This window comes from Corvus hawaiiensis, chromosome 26 (genome assembly GCF_020740725.1).
Source record: "Corvus hawaiiensis isolate bCorHaw1 chromosome 26, bCorHaw1.pri.cur, whole genome shotgun sequence".
Lineage (NCBI taxonomy): Eukaryota > Metazoa > Chordata > Aves > Passeriformes > Corvidae > Corvus > Corvus hawaiiensis.
In genome coordinates this window covers 37271911-37291249 of record NC_063238.1, presented here as the reverse complement: position 1 = coordinate 37291249, position 19339 = coordinate 37271911, and the positions used below count along the sequence as shown (strand labels likewise).

The 19339-nt window shown below is 36.8% G+C and overlaps 1 protein-coding gene across 5 annotated transcripts in view; it reads right to left on the bottom strand.

The window, feature by feature from the left end:
- Positions 1–19339, bottom strand: part of PHF20L1 (PHD finger protein 20 like 1) — a 56681-nt gene that overhangs the window by 28174 nt on the left and 9168 nt on the right. For 3 of the 5 annotated variants that reach the window (XM_048329104.1, XM_048329101.1, XM_048329103.1), the window contains exons 5-12: positions 18881–18969; positions 16316–16378; positions 12521–12728; positions 11742–11873; positions 6870–6952; positions 2871–3123; positions 711–896; positions 300–506 (exon numbers count right to left, since the gene is read on the bottom strand). In XM_048329104.1, the coding sequence (XP_048185061.1) occupies positions 300–506; positions 711–896; positions 2871–3123; positions 6870–6952; positions 11742–11873; positions 12521–12728; positions 16316–16378; positions 18881–18969 (1221 nt within the window). Of the gene's footprint in view, positions 1–299; positions 507–710; positions 897–2870; positions 3124–4739; positions 6953–11741; positions 11874–12520; positions 12729–16315; positions 16379–18880; positions 18970–19339 lie in introns of those variants that run through there. The other 2 variants (XM_048329102.1, XM_048329105.1) reach the window with 2 other exon arrangements.

Genomic DNA, 19339 nt, shown 5'->3' with positions numbered 1-19339 from the left:
TGTTAGTAAACACTTCATTAATTATTTTTACAACTTTTAGCAAAAATATTTTTGAAAGAAATACTGCTTACTACATTCCACACTCTCAGATTCCCCTTAAAGCGTGTTAGAAGTGCTAATGCAGCTCTAAGCCAGTGAAGACAAAGAATATGCAGATGAATGGAGTCCAGAAGAGAGGTAGGTTTTTGAGTGTGCAGAAAGGAAAATAAAAAGTATCCCCTCTGTCTGTGGGATTGAATACACACACATTTTAACCCTACAACTATAAATCTCTCTGGTTGTATACTGAATCTCTTTACCTGACGCTGTTGTAGCTACTCTTCCATCAGTTACTGCTTTGGAAGAAAGATATGTAATCATCTGAATATCTTCCTTGTCTTTACTGGGATATTCATTACGGAAAGTGGATTCTGTGGATAATGGTGCTGTAACTTCCGAACTACGGCTTAAATCAAGAGGGAGACATGGTCCACGCTTCTCAAGTGACACATGAGCAACATCAGGTACTACATAAAAGAAAAAATGTCATGTTAAAAAAGATACATGGGTCCAACAAACAAGTCTGGATTGCAGCGTTACATAACATAGGAACAGCATACAGCTTTAGCTACAGCAAGTCAAAATATTCCATTAGTTGAAAACCACGAAAGGTCTAATTTTTATGATTCAATTTCTCTCGGGCAGTTCTTTATTAGATTAAGATACATTACCCTCCAATTTTGATGACTGTTGGTTTTGACCACTGATGGAGAACACTTTTCCATCAGTAACTGAAGAGGGAGAAGAAACTTTTTCTACAGAATCATCAGGCAAGGAGCAAGTGGCTAAACGCTGTGATCTTCTTCTCCGTTGGCTATTTTTGTAGGATCTAGGGGAATTCACTGGCTGTGATGGACCTAAAAAGAGATCTTTCAATGTTCATGAAGCAGAGAGATACACCATCATCTTACCGCAGCATTTGAGATCTAAAGATGGGGAGTGCTTTAAGTAGCTCTTGCTTGCAAAGCTGGCAGTCACAGCAAAACTGGTAGAAGTAATTACAAAACTGTGACTACCAGGAGCAAAGAAAGATTTATGCTCAACACAGGGTTCTGGGTTTTGCTTATTATAAATTACTAGGGCACCTACTTCCCAACTGCTAAAGGTGGTTGTTTTAGGCAAGCAGTGTATTTACAGTAAGAAACCCTCCCCACACAACCCAGGAAGTAGGCTACTTATAATAGAAGGGGGCAACAGGATTTAACAATAAACAGAACAAATGATCACAGTTAAAGATCTAATAAGTCATGGATAGTGTTAACATACAACTTGAAAAAATAATCAAAAACAGTGTTTAATTTTATATCCCACCTCCTGCCTTCTGCTAACCTGATATCAATACCCCAACTGAAATTCATATGCACACTGCCAGTGCATGGCACAATAAGAAGGCTCCAGAACTTTACACTTAACAAAAAAAGAAAGGGGAGGGAGGAGGATTGATATAGGTTAATATAGGCCTGATTCATTAAAAACAAAAAACCCACACTCCCCTACACCTCTCCAATATTACTCAGTTTCACAAAATTTTCTTTTTAGAGTCAGATATACAGATTTAAAAATAAAGACATGACAAAACCAACTTTCCAGTAGAGGTAAAAAAAATGTGGAAGCCAAAGATTAAAAGACCACACTAACAAGATCTAATCTACTAAGTAACCAAGTTTTAAATAAGCTATTTAAAAAAATATTGCTACAGAGAAGTCCAACTTAATCCAAAATATAAGCATGCTCCAGGAAAGCTACTTACCATTGCTCTAGGGGTGGGGATGGAAGGCGTATTACAATATGGATGACTGCTAATATTTTGTGGGGACAAAATACAATTTTTACCAATGTGTACTGAATAAATGAAGAAGGCTGAATTGGCACCCCTCCCTTTCCCACTCATTTAAAGTTATCTGTGAGCAAAGATTAAAAAGAAACTTATAAGTGAAACTATAAAATCAAGGTCAAGGGGAACACATGATGCAGGTTGAGTCTTCCATCCTCAACTACTACTCTAAAAGTGGAAAAAAAAAAAAAAAAAAGTAGCTTTTGACTTACTGACACCTGCACTTATTTTAACCTTTGGCCTCATAATTTAATGTTCTTTAAGCCAAGAACCTGACACTAAACAACTCTAAAAACCTAACGTAATCTCAAAAAAAAAATTATAGAAATACCTTAATATTCACAAAGTACAATGTATTCAAGCATGCAGCGTAAAGCTTTCCCTATTCTTCTGATAAACAGTATTTTAGTACTTGGCAAATCAGTCACACATGTTAAGAAGCTGAAAACCCATGGGATTTTTCTGGGACAAGGAAACACAATTTTTTATATTTTTCCACCACAGATCTTGAACCCATCTTCTCTTTCACATCGTGTTTGGAGGAAATATCACATAAGGTGAAGAATGCCACAGCCAACAGGTACAGAACGTCAGCCTGCTGAAGGTGAAGTTTCTCAGAGAAGGAAAGGTCCACACCAAGGTGTACGTCTTTTCTTTTTAATGAATCAGGCCCTTTTCAGAAGGGAGGTTTGATTTTTCCTGTATCACTGTTAATGCTAGTGTGAAGATTTAAGCTAGAGGGAAAGCCAACCCTTAAAAGCCATGCCTCTATAAATATCAATATATTATTTAAATATATTACTTCTGGTAGAGTAATTCAAATGCCTTATTATGTGACTTGACTTTTTAAATAGTGAGCTACCCCTAATTCTCCCACTTGGACATTTTATTTAAAGCAGATTCATTTTTAAAAGCAATAGCCATTTACAACCAAAGAAAATTTCTGTATATCTCTTATAAGTAGTTACGGTATTTTTTTTAAAATGTCTGTGCTCACTAGTTTTATTTATCACAGAAGAAGGAAGCTGAGAGACCAGCGTCAAATCCTCGACTTGTATTAATTCTGGGGAAAGTGGTGATTTAGGGGGCTTTATACACCCGGAAGAATCTCCAGATTCTTGTTTGCATTTCTTGCTGCGAGCCTTTCCTGAAGACAAAGTTGAGGATAACAGTGCAGGTTTCTGAATGTTGGCAGAACTGCTAATATCAGCTTCATTTTTTTTCTGACTTTGTGGTTTAGGTGAAATCTCCTGAATAAATAATAAAAAATTGATACTTTTATTTCAGTTTCTTCGCTGTAGTTCTTGTATTCTATTTTGCTCTTTTTAAAAGCAATTTTAGTACTCAAACATATATTAAAGCAACATTATTTTAAGTACAAATGAAAACTATTTAAAATGCATCACATTAAATTTTGCTTTTTTTAAAGGAGCACTACCAATTGTTTTCAGTATTCAGAATGCTCAATTCTTACTATTTGAAACACCTACAAAAAAGCCTGAAAATAAAACATTTTCCCTCTATTCCCAATTTAAAAATTCAATGAAGTATTTTTAGTTTTCTCTTTTGTCTTCACTGTCAGTGCAGTCTCCCAGTAAAACCTGGAGGGCATCTGTTCCCAGCCAGACTACACACACTGATGCACATCACAGAGCATTTCATGCTGGAAGGGACCCCTAAGGATCCCCAAGTCCTCCTCCCTGCTCCTCACAGGACTGCCTGCTGCTGAATCACGACTGGGAGTGTTATCCAGACACTCCTTGAACTCTGGCACTGCTATGAGCAAACAATCCTTCCTCAGAGGACTGCAGGTCTAAAAAAAGTTGCCAAAGTTTTCCCTACACAGTCATTTCCCCCACCAGAGATGGGGGAGAAAAAAAAAAAAAAAAAAAAAAAAGCAGTTCCTCAGGAAAACTATATTTAACAAGGAATTTGTATTTTTGAGAACCTGAAAAAGTTGATAATGCTCCTTTAAGGAATGTCTGAAAACAATGAAAAGTTTCCAACACACTCTCACACAACCCCTTTCAGTGCTGGGAGTCTGGATTTCACCACATTATATGTTTGTGCAAACATGAAGAAATCACAACTTCTAGCACCACAGGGTTAAATAGATTGCTAACTGTCGGGGGAAAATGAGCAGATGAAGAGTTAAAATAGTTTTTGAAGGAAAAAAAGTCACCATATAATGCATGTCTCCAAATTCCTCAATTTTCATCCTTCTTAACACAAATAGTGCTATTTTTAGACCATTAGCATGCATTGACAGACATTAGCATTTTAAATTTTTAACTGGAAGTTCTTCCTACATTACCAAAACTGTGCATGTGTTACAACTTGCCTAATAAGGGCAAACTACAATATCTGAACATAATTTCTCAGGCCTGTCTCCCTTCTTGTCCCAGTTACATCGTACAGCATGGTACCATCTAATAAAACCATAACTAACAAAGCAGAGAGGTATATCTAGAACATGTGCACCACTTTATCCAAACTAGAAACATCATATCTCTGGTGATTTGAGGGTATTGTTGAGTTTTGTTATAAATCGCAATTTTATTTTCCACTAGAACTTTCCATGTTCCAATGGAGGAAAAACAAAAAAAAGCAAAACAAAACCCCACAAGTGCACATTCTATGTCTGTAAAAAGGTGCCCCTGAATGCTATATGAACGGCTCGCTGGGATTATCCTGTAAAGATCCGGTGCAAAACATCCCATTCAGCAGACATCAGCTCTACCTTGAATAACTCCATTACACATGTACTAAGTGCAGTTTATTCGTTTAAATAAAATATTCCATGAACTGTAGAGTATACCTATGCTGGTTATGAGAGGTATTACCAGAAATTAATTAGAGTCGTAACTTGTAAATAAACAATTTTATTGTTCATCTTCACAGATGTGAAAGACATACTACAGCATCCATTACTTTCAAATTACAAAGTTATTTAAACAAGATTAAAAAAATTAAATTAAGATTTTGATAAGGTGCTTAACCTCTTAACAGGACAAATTAACATTAAAAATCTTAATGAATTAATGTTATCCATCTACTCAGGTCTTGGTCAAAAGGAAATATAACATGACATACCCTAATACAATTAAATAAACTACTGTATCTGCAACTAATCGTCTGAGCTTTTGGGTTTAAGACCACGGTAAACTAAAAATGTATAAATATAAACAAAAACTTTCATCAACAGAGTCAGTTTTCGGCTATTGGCCTGAATACTTCTACCGTATTCTGAATTACATTATTAAAAAAACCTAGAAGATATTTTAGCCACTCAATTTTATAGCAGTAGCAGACAAAGCCTCTAAGGAATGTCAGCTTCGCTACTGGAAAACCTTTTGGGGACGTTTATAACTCGGCCATTTTAATTTGAGTTTGGGCAAGAAGTTAGTGAAAAAAGCTTTAAGCTCAAAACATTTCCTCCCCACAGTTAAACATTTAAATGTTTGTGAGGTTTCTGGTTTTAGTTAGAAGCAAAGGAATAGGACAAATTGGGATTTTAGATGCCTCTTTAACGGAGCTTAACTCGTATTTCCAAAAAATGAGGTTTTTCAGACCATTAGCATGTAAACAATGACAGAGACATCTTGTTTTTTATATCTGATCAATAAAACAGGAACAGCCGAGTTACTAAGTCTAAGAAATAACAAAAAGGTTATAGTAAATATGCACTGCAGTTTATACTGTTGCATACACAGTCTATGTAAACCACAAAGTCCCATTCACTGCAATGGGATTCTGCATGGCAAGATTTACATTGTAATGATTCTCCCAAAAACAACATGCTGTAAGCCATTTCACAGTTTTTTGCACATTGAAAATATCACACACAGTAGCAAGAAAATCATAGCATCTTTAATATGCAAAAATTTGAGAAATGGAATGTCATGTCAATACACTGTAAACCTTTATGCAAAATATCGGTCAATGCATCGGCACCTCAGTGGCTCCACTGGCCCTGACAGTGACAGCATCAAAAACAGAAAATCAGGTTCCACTGACTCATCCAATGCAGCATCAATGGACAAACCAGAGCAATGCAATTATATATCAGCTCTAAAGAACCAGTACAACCAAAATACCAAAACAGGTTTGGGGTAGGGACTGTTCATAGAGTGTGCCGGGGCTAAAGAACAGAAGTGCTCGTTAAAGAATTGCAGGAGGCAAGGCTACTTTGTTCAAATGCTGCTGTTAAAGAAGAATGAAAATGCATACAAAAAAGCTGTATTAAAACTACATTAAGGCTCTGATTTAAATAATTGGAAAGCAAAGATGTCCTGAATCAAGACTACTGTTCACCCTTAGCTTGCTTTCCCATGCTCAGGCATTCAGCCCTTTTTAAATGCAAGATAATGCACAACTCAGAGTCAAGCAATGCCTGAACATGGTGCAATAAGCCAAAGACAAAATGGCAGCCTCCAGATCCTGCCAATATGCAGGTTTAAAAATCAGACCCTTAACATTATTTAAAAGTTTCTTTTTTGTATTTATTAAAATACACACCCTTGCAAAATGTATGGCTCATTGAGCAGTTCATAAAACACATACAAGCCTACAACACCAAATTCTTACAATATAAAAGAAACTTCTTTTAAAAGAAGTTCTATGTGATGTCAAAAACCCTGTTTCAAACACAAATTAAATTTGTGTAAGGGCCTGTTTCTAAGCCAGTCGTAGTTCCAGCTATAAAACTGGACCTTGGGACACTGGTCTCCTCATATTTGTTGCACGGAGACCTTATTTTACTTTATTTTCTGTCAGTTTTCTAACACAAAAGCTCATTATTGAAATTCAAGTCAACACTGTTGTTTAGAGACAATTAAATTCCATACTTCTGGCTCTGCCAGAAATGTAAACATAAGATAAATGTTCAGTTCCCTGTTATATCTGAAGGGGAAAATTTTAATGTTGTAGGTACTACATCTCCATGGCACACTCCAGTGGGAACTTTGCAAAAGAATCAAACTCTACCATTTCATACCTGCTCCAGGACTGGAGCTGTTTCTTTGTTGCCTTCCTTTTTTTCAGCACCATCTGCAACAACAGCTTTGGATGCCAATAAACCTTAGGAGAAAAGTTGCAGAGATTTTTAGTTAGAAGCACCTTGCAACAAGAATTTGTAGAAAAAGAAGCAAAATATCAAGACAGGAAATATGAACTGCATAAATCTACAACACGACTCGTTCTGAAATGGCTCCACACAAAGCTGAACACTTTAAACTAGAAGAAAGAAGAAGTTAAAAGACATTCCAACAATGGCATCCTTACATAGGAAGCATTTCTTTGGCACAAGATGAAAATCAAATTATCAATTCTAAAATAAAGCCTCGCCATCCTTCCAAAGCCCAAGCACTTGAGCTTTAAAACCAAACCTATGGTAACTAAATTTTGAAATCAGAATTACTTACAAAACTTTTCTCTCTCTGCCCTTTCCAGTCTTTGAGAAATTCACATCAGAATTTGCATTACTACTTCTTAACTCTAACACACACAAAGCTTTCAGAGACATAACATAACAAGTGATTTAATTTCCAAACAAATATTCTCAGCAGTGGAGCTCCCAAATTACCTCAATAAGATGACCGTACTTGGAGCAAATAATATATTAGAATATGTAACTTCATTCACAAACTTATGTATAATATCACTACTACAAAAAAATCTGTAATAGACAAGGCAATATAAAAACAAGAAAGCTTTCTGTCAGCAAAGCGTAAGGCAACAGCTTCAGTTGTACCTCACACAAAAGCTTTAATTGCCTAACAATGCAGAGACAGAAGAAGTTCTATGCCATTAAGAAAAAACAGAATTGAGAAAACCTGAAAACTATAAATCTGAATATAAATTACTATTATAATCTGTGGGAATGTCAGTATTGAGGGTGAAGTGTTGAAGTCCTCAAAAATAACTTGACAAATTCAGAGGAAATTTCTATTGCTTTGATGAATCAGATATGCCCAAAATTATTTTAAGGTGCACAATGCCCAAGGAATTATAAATTAGTGAAGTTTGGGCTCTCAGGAACTGTTCAGGACATTAAAACAAAACAAAGAAAATTTCAGCATTCAACAATAAACACCAGGTGTTTTAACTCATTTACTAGTTATGTTAGATTAAGTTATGCTTCAGTTTAAGTTAACTGAAAAGCAGAAATTTACTTAGTCCTGTTAGACAAAAACAAGTAATATTATCAGGTAAGATTTTAATTCTGCATTAGACTACATAAAAGAATTAGGTTTTATCGACCTAAATAAACATTTTAAACTTAAATTATCCTATTTCAATCACATTGCAAAAATCAGAGTGTTCTTCATCTTGGCAATCACGCAGTTATATCAAAAAACATAAAATGATTTTCAAAATGAAGTGGAGTTTTAAATACAAAAAAAAAGTACTACAGTTTACGAGGAAGCTTTTGTGGTTCTATAAGCCACAGGCTGCCCAGAGAAGAGTGCCCCATCCCTGGGAGAGTTCAAGGCCAGTCTGGACGGGGCTGTGAGAAAGCTGGTCTAGTGGATAATGTTGGAATTAGATGACCTTTAAGGTCATTCTGTGATTCTCAGGTTCTCTGATTTTTAGTTCTAGCTAGATGATCAGTGCTCAGAAATTCAAGCCATGAAATGAATCTAGATTCAGATCTGTCAATATATAATCCTTATTAGTTCCTTTTCCTCTACCCCATGAAGTATTTTTCTAACCAGGCACCATGCCTGTAGGACAAAGCAACTTCACAAGCTACTACAAACCAGGACTACAGGTTCACCATCCTCTGTCTGTAAGAGCACCTAAAAATGCAAAAACACGGAGTGGCCCAGTGAAACAGAAAAGTTTTGTTCTGTAAGCTCACTGCAGATATTATCTGGTTTTAGGTACCAACACAGCAGTAGCTGATGTGGAAGCAAACATTCCAACAGAAGCAAAACTGATTGGAAGAAGACATTAATATGTGGTTAACAGGAGACATTCTTCACCTTTGGGAAATGTAATTTCTACCAGTGCTGGTAGCAAAAGAAGGAGCAAAGGAAGCAACTTTATTTTGTTGAATGGTGAGCAAAGAACACCTGATGCAGCTGTGGGCCTTGCAGCAGACAAAGAGACCCTTCTGCATCAAATGCTGAATGTTGAACTGAAATCCAGGGAAGAGTTCCCTTCAGACAGCCTCCTGCAATCACATGCTTTGCACTATTTCCCCAATACAGCCATAAAAACCTGGCAAATGTTTTCCTAACAGCTACAATGCTACAGCCACGATTCTTTTGTAGCCACTCTGATGGGTACACCAGCATGATTCCCAACCTTCCTTCGAATCTAAAAGCTTGTGCTGGAGACAAAAATGACACAATGCAAGTGTATATGGATATAAAATATATTGTATATTCAAGTATTTCAAGCATAAGAAATAAACATGTAGCAAGAAAAAGTTTGATCATTAGCAGTCACATTTGCAAAATGTACAGTAAAAAAAAAACTTACTATGGTATGAGCTGCAGAAGTGTGTTAACTTGAGAACAGATATGCAAAGTATCTACCAGGCATGAAAATTTTCTTCTAGTAGTTAAAGGATTAATACACTTTCACTGAAAGGTAACACATCCTCTGCTAGCCAAATATGTCTTCGTGGAGACAGACACACTGTTTTTAAAATAGTAACACGGTCAATGGCTGCAAAATCATGGTTTCTGATTATTCAGTTCAGTCTGTATGAACCTGTCTCACTGCTATGATTCTCATAAAGCTCCTGACGTAAAAAGAATCTACTCACAAGCACAGGCAAATATGTTTTCTAAAGGTAAATGTTTTTCAGCTGATTTTGGTATCTTCTGTTATTAACTGCTATTGGAAAGAAATTAACAGGGCTCTGTAAATATACATCACTAGTCTCTTACCTCTTATCCTACTACTGCTCATGGCAGCAATTAAACTGGAACTTAACTGAGGATGTATGTACTATGGGAGAGTAGAAATGGTGCTGATAGGTTTGACATCCATTAACAAAACTTGGAACCGAAGAAGGAGCCTTCCAGGAGAGACAATCCTGGAGGCGGAAGATGGATTTTTCTAAAGACTGCTTCCTTTGTACAAAAAGAACAGATTCTTTTCATCCTTTCTTGGATGAAAAGCTGGACAGTAGATGAAAAGCCAGACATGAGCTGCCAACACTTTCCTGGGCTGCATCAAAAGCACTGTGGGCAGTAGGATGAGGGAGGTGATTCTGCCCCGCTATTCTGCTCAGACCCCACCTGCAGTGCTGTGTCCAGCTCTGGAGTCCCACCACAGGAAGGGCATGGACCTGCTGGAATGAGTTCAGAGGAGGGATGAGAGATGATCAGAGGGCTGGAGCACCTCTCCTGTGAGCAAAGACTGAGAGAATTGGGATTGTTCAGCCTGGAGAAGAGAAGGCTCCAGGGAGACCTTATAGTCAAATGCCTAAAAGGGGTCTACAAGAGAGCTGCAAAAGAATGTTTTACAGGGGCATGTCGTGATAGGACAAACTTGAAGACAGTAGGTTTAGTTTAGATATGAGGAAGGAATTCTTTACTGTGAGGGCACAGGTTGCCCAGAGATGCTGTGGATGCCCCACCCCTGGAAGTATTCAAGGCCAGGCTGGATGGGGCTTTGAGCAACAAGATCCAGTGGAAGGTGTACCTGCCCATGGCAGAGAGATTGGAAATTAGGTGAACTTTAAGGTCCCTTTCAACCCAAACCATTCCATGGTTCATATAATTTTATTTTCTACTGACTGAGAGACTGAAACAGAACCACTCTCATAAGAAAACTAACTAAACATCCTCCACTGCAGACCAATGAAAGGCTGGATAAGCCAGAAGTATGAAAAAAACCCTCACTATGCATTTTAGCAAATTAGGTTGCTTTTGTTTAATAGAAACAAGTAAGACTTTTTATATACTTCAAAAAAAAACCCCTCTCATTTGTAGGACAGAGAAGTCTACCAGCCCTCACACTAAATATTATTTACTAGAATAATGAGTGAGATGAATTTCTATCTTACGGTGTGTCCAAGGGCTCCTCTGTTAAGGGAGGGACTTCAGAACGTTCTTCAACCCAGCTTTTGAAATGTATCTGATACTTTCCCAGCACAGTTATAAACATACGACTTCATCCAAAATATTGACAGGATCAATGCTAGCAACACAATTTTCTTATTAGGAGAAATATAAATTGAAGCAATTTTTTCACAGGTAAGTAAATTTCTATTAAATTTTGGAATAAATGCATTTTTCAGCTTTTAAAGACAAGACCAATTATTCCATTTCCTGTTGTATAGAATGCATTCTTTAGTAATATCCCTGTTTTCCATTAATACCTTTGAGCAATAAAGGTAGGGAGTGAATGCCTAGACACTAAAAAAAAATTCAGATCTTTATAGCTTCAATTTGTAGTGTTGTATATTTCTAAATGACAAACTCTTTTTAGCAACAATTTCACTTTATGGCAAAATATTTTCTGTTTCTCTACAGCTAAACACAGCTTTAATTTACAGTGGTAGTATGCAATTCATGACATTCTTAAGAAGTTGTATAGACCCCAAATTCATCCAATAATGGAGAAAACTTTACAGCTGGAGGAAAAACATACTCAAGAAATTCATCCATTCAGGATGGCTACCGTCCTAAAAAACTAAAAAGACCAAGTATAGTCTGCAACCAATTTATGAACCAGGTAGATTTTACCATTTATGGATTCCTTTAAAATTCCAAACAAGTACAGACTGCAGTGACCATCTGCCTCATGAATGTGCTTCTATGCAATCTACTTCAGCACCTTCTTTACAAGCATGTGTATTTCACAACATGAAAAACGAACAAAGTCAATGACAAATAAAGTCTTTTACCAGTGATCTTGTTTAGACGAGCTCTCTTTGCCTGAAATGAGTTGCCTAGATTACTTTTCCTCTTGTGTGATAACGTGCTCTCTGCCTGCACAAAGGCCATCTTTGGAACATCCACTACAGGAAATCCTACTTCTAAACACAAGAAAAACCTCATTAACTCACATTTTATAAATGCATAACACCCAAAATACTTAAATATTTCAGAACTGCTAGTGGAATAATGCAGTAAAGAAACTTTAAATGTCTGTAAAAAAGGAAAATGACACATTCTGAAGATCTAGAATTACATACTGAAACAAAAATGCCGATTACCTCAAAATTTGTAATTTTTACTCGATATTATGAGAAATAAGCATTAAAGACTTAAAATGAACAGATCTTATCAACTCAGATATAGTTTCAAGCACTCCTGAGTATTGATATATCATGCATACTGGAATTATTTTTTTCCTTAGAACAAGAATCAGGGATTATCTCATAGGTGAGAATGAAGATGCAGTAATATGAACCAAACTGTACAATGAAGTAATTAAAAAATTATGTTCTGTTCTTGATTAAGCTAGTCAGAAGTTTAGCACAAGGAGAAAATACTGACTGAATTAAATTTATCTGATAAAAATAGTTTCTGAACTGATTATCATTATGTATCACAAAGTTATCATACTAGCAAATGAGACATTTTCTTCTAGAAATATTGGTTATTACTTAATTGCAAAATTAACAACAGGAGTTCAACATTACAGAAAAACCAATTTTGTATTTACAGAATGTGCTTTTACCAAATGTGTCACTAGATGTAGGCTCCTCTTCCTTTTTTTGGACTTCCTGCATGATTGTAGAAGTTGAGGTTTCTTCCTTTTTTGAAGGGACTTTTAGCCATTTTCTGTCCTCTTTATCTTTATTGCTGTTTGCACTGGTTCTAGGTTTACTTCCTGCTTTGTTCTTGGCTGCTGCTGCAGCAGCAGCTTTGACCAAAGCTATCCAATCCTCCAAAAAGGAAAAAATGGTAAGTAAGTATTATAAAGTTCCTAAGACTCAAACAGAAAATACTCATAAACCCAGTGAATATTATCTAGAAATGTTCAAACGAAATTTAATTTGTTTTTATGGTTACTACTCAAAGAGTGGTAAAATTGAGTTTCCCAAATTGCCCAGATAATCTTGAAGTATTATCAGTATGTCATGTGGATAAAAAGAAAAAAAAATCTTTCAAAAAAACCACTGTATATAGAATTCTGGCTGTACACATTCCCTGTTAAATTACTTCTGTGTCATTGCTTTAGAAACCCAGGAGCTCCCAATTCTAGAAGACTGACTTTTTTTCTTACCCTTCTGGCTTTGAAACACACAATTCCATAGTTGTTGACCTATTATGCAAAGCTACAATCACCTCAAAGCATTGTCCAACTGCATAGAATTCCTTCTGAACTAAATTTTTAAACCATGGATAACTCCTATCTCATTACACCTTTGTTTCCAGAGTAACTATAGACTCTTTTACTCTTTTTGTATTACGTATTACAGGTTTCAATCACTATCTTCAATGAAGTACTCTATAACATGACTGAATTTCACAGTCTGTATTTAAGGTAATTAAATGTAATTTTGTGTAATTGCTTATTTTGACCATACGGAAACATTCAAGGGGTGAACAATACATCCCAATCTTATCTACTTTTTGGCATTTAGACCAAGTCAAGCTCCCCTACAAGCCAACAGAGAGAACTTTCAAAGCAGAGCCAAGCTCTTTTCACTAGAGTGATGAGACTCCGGCCTTATGTCTCCTGAATGTCAGGGATCAATCTGACTGCAAAAATTGTAACTTGATCCTTTTGGCTAAAGTATTTTTTCTAATTTTCTGTAACATCGAGGTACAGAATTCTTCCACGGAGAAGTTATGTGCAGTACACAAGGCAGTAGAAATGATCAACCAGTCAGAATTAAGCATCTGAGTGCTCTGAATTACAAGCACTATCACACACAAAATATGAAAAAGACTATTTTTGTCTAGTTACTCATGAGTGCTTTACAAATAGAACTTTTTATTTTTCCCCCAATGGCATACAGACTATTTTATTCTGGAATACTTCCTTGTTATGTCATCACACGAGATACCTAAAGTAGCTTGTTTTTATGAATCTTGTTCCAATGCAACTTTTTCCCCGCTCATTACGTATTACAAGTCTTTCAAGTATCTGTTCTGCTGAGGGTTTCTTTGCCTTCTTTGATGTACGAGGAAATCGTAACACAAATACAGTGTTAATTCTCCTTGTATGATGCTTTTCCTTTTCCATAGTTCAATACTTTTAAATCACTGCTTTACCTAAGTTACGCTTCTTCTTTGCACCAACCTCTGTACTTAGAAACAACAACAGCTTTGATTCTTCGAAGATAAAGTGTTCCATGTCCACACTGTCAGTGCAAAGATGCAGACACTCACACTAGCCAGCAGCAAAGTTTGGAAGCACTTTGGCAATGCTCACACAACAGGCAACTACTGAGGCCACTTGGTGATGTGGCAGGTGACATGGCAGCACAACCGAGTGTGTCTAATTGCCAGCTGCATAGTCAATCAAAAGCACACATACCTGCCAAAACAAGCACACCTATTAGCTCCAGTCCATCCAGAGCCTTGCCCATGCAGCAGGACAAAAAAAAGATTGAGCTATTCGTGGTGGTGAGGAATTAGGACACCTGCGAGTAGAAGTCTTACACTGTACCCTGGCCAAAGGATGAAGAGGATCAGTAACACGGCTGGAGATTGGATCTTATGATAAAAGCGGGAAGGGGAAGTAGTGCAGCCTGCATCAAAATAGCTTCTAAAGAGCATTCTAATTTTCAGTCAAGCTAAGCACCCTGGAATCAGAAGCTTTCAGAAGATACCAAGCTTCAAAGGACCATGCTGACCAAGTCTCCTGGTCTAAGGGCAGCTAGGGCAACATGGAAGGGGGTTTTGTGGTTTTCTTTGTATTTTATTTCACTGTTGGGATACGGTTCATACAACATGCATCTTACAGTAGCAGGACACATAAAAATGAAACAAACAAAGGTTAAACATTCAGAAGCCAGAGACACATTCATTATGGTGACAGTTATACTTTTTTTCTAGATTAACATGTAAATTTAAACTCAGTGAAGAGAACCTTGAGCAGCTGGGGTGGACAAGATTGTATAGAGAGATTCCTTCCAACCTAAACAATTTCATGACTCTGAATTGTTAAGAAACTCTGTGGGTCCATTTTTATTCTGGCTCTGGAGTAAATATACAGGCACTAAAGTGACACAGTTAATTCCTGCTTTTTAAACTTGAATTCCTGCTGAGTGACTGCTCAGCAGCACAGCTCCTGACATGTGAGAATTATTCAGCTTCTAAGATGCTAAGGTGACTATATTTCTTTTGAAAAGCACAGGAACTCCTCCTTCAAAAAGATACCTTTGTGACTTTTCCAGAATTTTTAGAAAAAAATTAACTAAACAACTGGAGAATGATAGTGAGATCCCAAAGCACAATAACTTCTGAAATCTGTCTTAGGCTAGTAGCATGGTATCTATTCTATCAACCATAATAGCAGGATACTAAATATCATAGATACCACAGAAACTAGCTACATATTTTAATAGTAGGACATTTTCCCAGATCAGACAAAGCCAAGGACCCAAATATGAACAAGCAAAATCCTCCTAAGAGAAGTTTTCTGTACTTTTCTTTCATTTCCTGACATTGTCTCTCTATTGGAAGTCGTTGTGTAACTCTGCTCCAGTTACCCTGCACCATCCAGCCTGATTTCCCACTTCCCACAGTATCTCACTTCAGTGAGTTTCTCATTTACATATGTAACTTTTAAAGAAATATAAAATAAATCAAAAATGTGTATTTCCTTCTTTTTCGTTCTTACTAAAATTCACCTTTCAAGTAAGCTGAGAAAATTGACAGGAGAATAGTAATGGCCCACAGCAGTTAGAAAACAAAACATTACTTTATGACTACTGAGGAAAACTGTCATTATGCTAATTAGATTCACTAAATCAAAACACAGGAAACTGCACGAGTGAGAAATACATCAGTAGAAATTACCCAATAGCCTTACACATCAATTGGCTAAAAAACTTGTATTTTAAAATCTTCATTTGTGTAACCTTAATCCTGCAACAGTGGGAAGGCAAAACCAGAATAATTTCTAAAATCCAACCCTTGCGTCAATAGCAGAATTCACACATACATCGCTCTCCCTTCACCTGCCTACAACCACCACCTTTTTGCTTCTTCACAGTACTAAAGCTTCAGCTGGTTTTCCTCTTCTGTCACATCATAACTTCCAACTCCCACACATTCATACATACACATACATAAAACATGAATCTATTGACTGGCTGATTCCACATCAAGCCTGGATTCCTTACTCTCACCTTTCAATTCTACACAGTCTGCCCCACCTACATCTTGGCTCACATTGTCTCCTGTCACATCTTCTTTTTTCCTCTGGCCCATTCGCAAATCCATGCTTTTTCCTCAGCTTCCTCTTCCTGTGTGCCAAGTCCCCTCCCTCTCCTTCAAATCCCTCCTCAAAACTCACTTCTTTTGGTTCGATTTCCGTCACTAATCTCAGCTCCGGCGCTATCTGCTCCCTCTCGCGCGCCTGATTACATCGAAGATAAAACAAAAAACATGAAACAGAAAAAGTAAGTTATCCAAATACTTCATATGTGCTCTCACAAGGGCAGTCTCAATATTCCTTTTTCCCCTCTCTGTACTACGTTGGTCACAGATCTGTGCGATTTCAATTAATTTGTGCTTATCTGAACCACAACTGAACCTCAAGGCCCATTACACTGAGACACACAAATATTTTCCACTCTTTAAAAATTTTGCCTTTCCACCCTCACAGCTGGGTCTTATTAAAACACACTTCTGCTGCAACTCAAAAATAGTTTGTGTTATAGCATTGACAGTCTCTTCCTTCGAGTCACGCTAAGCTAAAATCAAAGTATTAATTAATCTCTAGCACTCTCCAAGTAATTCAAATTCTGCATGCTTAGTGCACACCTTCCACAAAGACCTTAACATTTGTTAAATCTGTTGATGTACTGGAAGAACTTGAAGTATCTTAAGCTTACACTCATCTCCAGAAATGTGGTTTTTAATTTGGAAACAGACAAAAAACAAGTTATAGATTTAAATGAAGCATGAAGTGTTGCATCTGACAATTCTACCATTTTTGAAATCAGTTTACAGTCTTGGCATTTTTGTATGCTTTATACAAATTATAGTAAATATTTTCTTATAAAATAAATAATGCAAAAGAACGAAAACATCCGTGGGAGTTTGAGGCTTAGAAGACAAAGCTCAGTCTCAGATAACTGATTTTCAAACCAAATCTTAGTTCATGTTTTTATTCTGAAATAACACAAAACAATTAGGAAAACAAACATTTTTCCATAGCATTATATGCAAAAAAAGTTGCAAGAAAAATTATATCTTTGCCTTTGAAAGCTACAGACCTTTACGCTTACTTCTACTTTTGCAGGATTAAATGCTACAACTAATATCAAGTAGCACTACAGAAAGCACAGTTAGAGGTGTTCTTGCATCCAGACAACTTAAAAATTCTAAATCCATCTCAGGAAGTGTAAATTTTTCCCCCTTATTCCTTCTCAAGATTTCATTGAAACAGCCTACATTCAACCCCCAAGAAGCGTAAGTGGAACCATAACTCTCAACTACTGACAAAAATTAGAAATAACAGATGAGCTGGACTGCCACCAAACAAGTCTGGACAACATAATGGTTGTGAAGTAATGGATTTACTTTTTTTTTTTTAAAGCTGAAACTGCCTGTGGCCTAAGAGTAGTAACTCGAGATTAGACACAACATTGCTCCCTAGAAAAAGCACAGGAGAGAATCAGGGAGCTCTTTCCACTGTCACAAAAGACTTATTTCTTTTCAGTCACAACCACATTATCCAAGTTTTGCTTTTTATGAAGTAAAATGAAACACTAGCTTCCTAACTTACTGTCAAACTGACAGTATTCCTTGAAATACTACACAATGGTTCATCACAGTTACTGAAAGACTGCAGCAAGAAGCCAGGGCTTGTGTGACTATAGATTTCAGTTTAATCTCCTTCAGGAAACATCTTTTAAATAATGCAGTGGTGTCTCCACTAAGTTCCAGTGTCCCTTGCATAGAGGATCAACCCTACTATACAGCTACCTTTACCCTGGAGGCCAGGATGTGGAGATGCTCTCGAGCCAATTCAATTATCCATCTGCCCTGGTCACAATATGGATGGCTACAATGGTAATCATGAAATATTTGAAGTTTGCAAAGTTAGGAGTATTCTGAAGAAAAGTAAGAGTAAATAAAGAGCAATTTCATGGGTTTTGTCTCAAATAGTTTCAGTGGAGTAATTTCTCATTAACTATAAAAACACAGTTACCATGCAAGATAAATGCAATGGCATTTCCACTGAAAGCATGTAAGAGTTCTCAGTGTTTTCCTTTCACAAGTAAAGATAGGCCCAGTTACTAACATGTCCTCTACTTCACAGTCTCCCTCAACTTCTATTCAGCATCTCTTCCTGAACAGCAACTAGATGTTACAAGAGGTAAGAAATACTTATCTGCCTGAATGCCCAAAAGTTCTGATATGGGGGGAAAAAAACCTCACAGTCACCTTAGTAAGAACACGTGGGCAAAAAGCTCTCATAGTAGCAAACAAGAGACAATGGGCAGAGGGTGGGGAATAAATTAAATTAAAAAGAAAAATCAGCAGCACAGACTGCTGACAAGCTAAAGCCTTTTTCCTGAAAGGACACCAGAAGGAAAAGTCATTGAATGCCCCTGGGTTTGTCAACTCTGTAAGACAAGACTTTGTGAACAGATTAGTCAGCAATGGAGTGTCCAGCAGCCAGACATTTCAGAGAGGCAAGGCCACTTGAGCAGCACACTCTGAGGCATCAGCCATAAACTGGTGAAGCAAGGCAGTGCCAGGCCTAGAATAAAGACTAATCTAAACCTAGTTGTGCTACTGACACTTATACTGTCTCAAGATATTAAAAAAACAAAAAAACCAAACAAAACAACAAAAACCCTAACAACTACACAAAACCTAACAAAGCAATAACTTTAAATATTCTTACCTGCCCTTTTGCATCCTCTGGCATAGATTTGATATGCATCCTTTTAAGACATCGAATGACACCATCATAGAATTGCACTGTGAATGTTCCTAGAAATGAGTAGTTAAGAAACAAACACACCTTGTTACTGTGAAGGCTTTATGTTTTACGTGTTGCTCTGTATGACAAGAGTAACCAGGTGCTACCAATAGTCAAGATCAAGAAAGGAACAAAAAACGTAAATGCTGGCCTCAATGAAACCCAGCTTTAATATTGTTACTCTTTGTCCAGATGGACAATTTCAAGCATGTTTAAGCTATTGAGGCACTTTTGCTCATAATTTGTTGAAATAATTACGTAACATTTAAGGTGCCCCTTAAAACTAGGGAAACAGCTCAATTTACATCCAAATCCTCATTTGCTCTCACCTATAGTAAAAATTTCAACTTTTTATGTTCATTAGAAATATCACCATTGTGA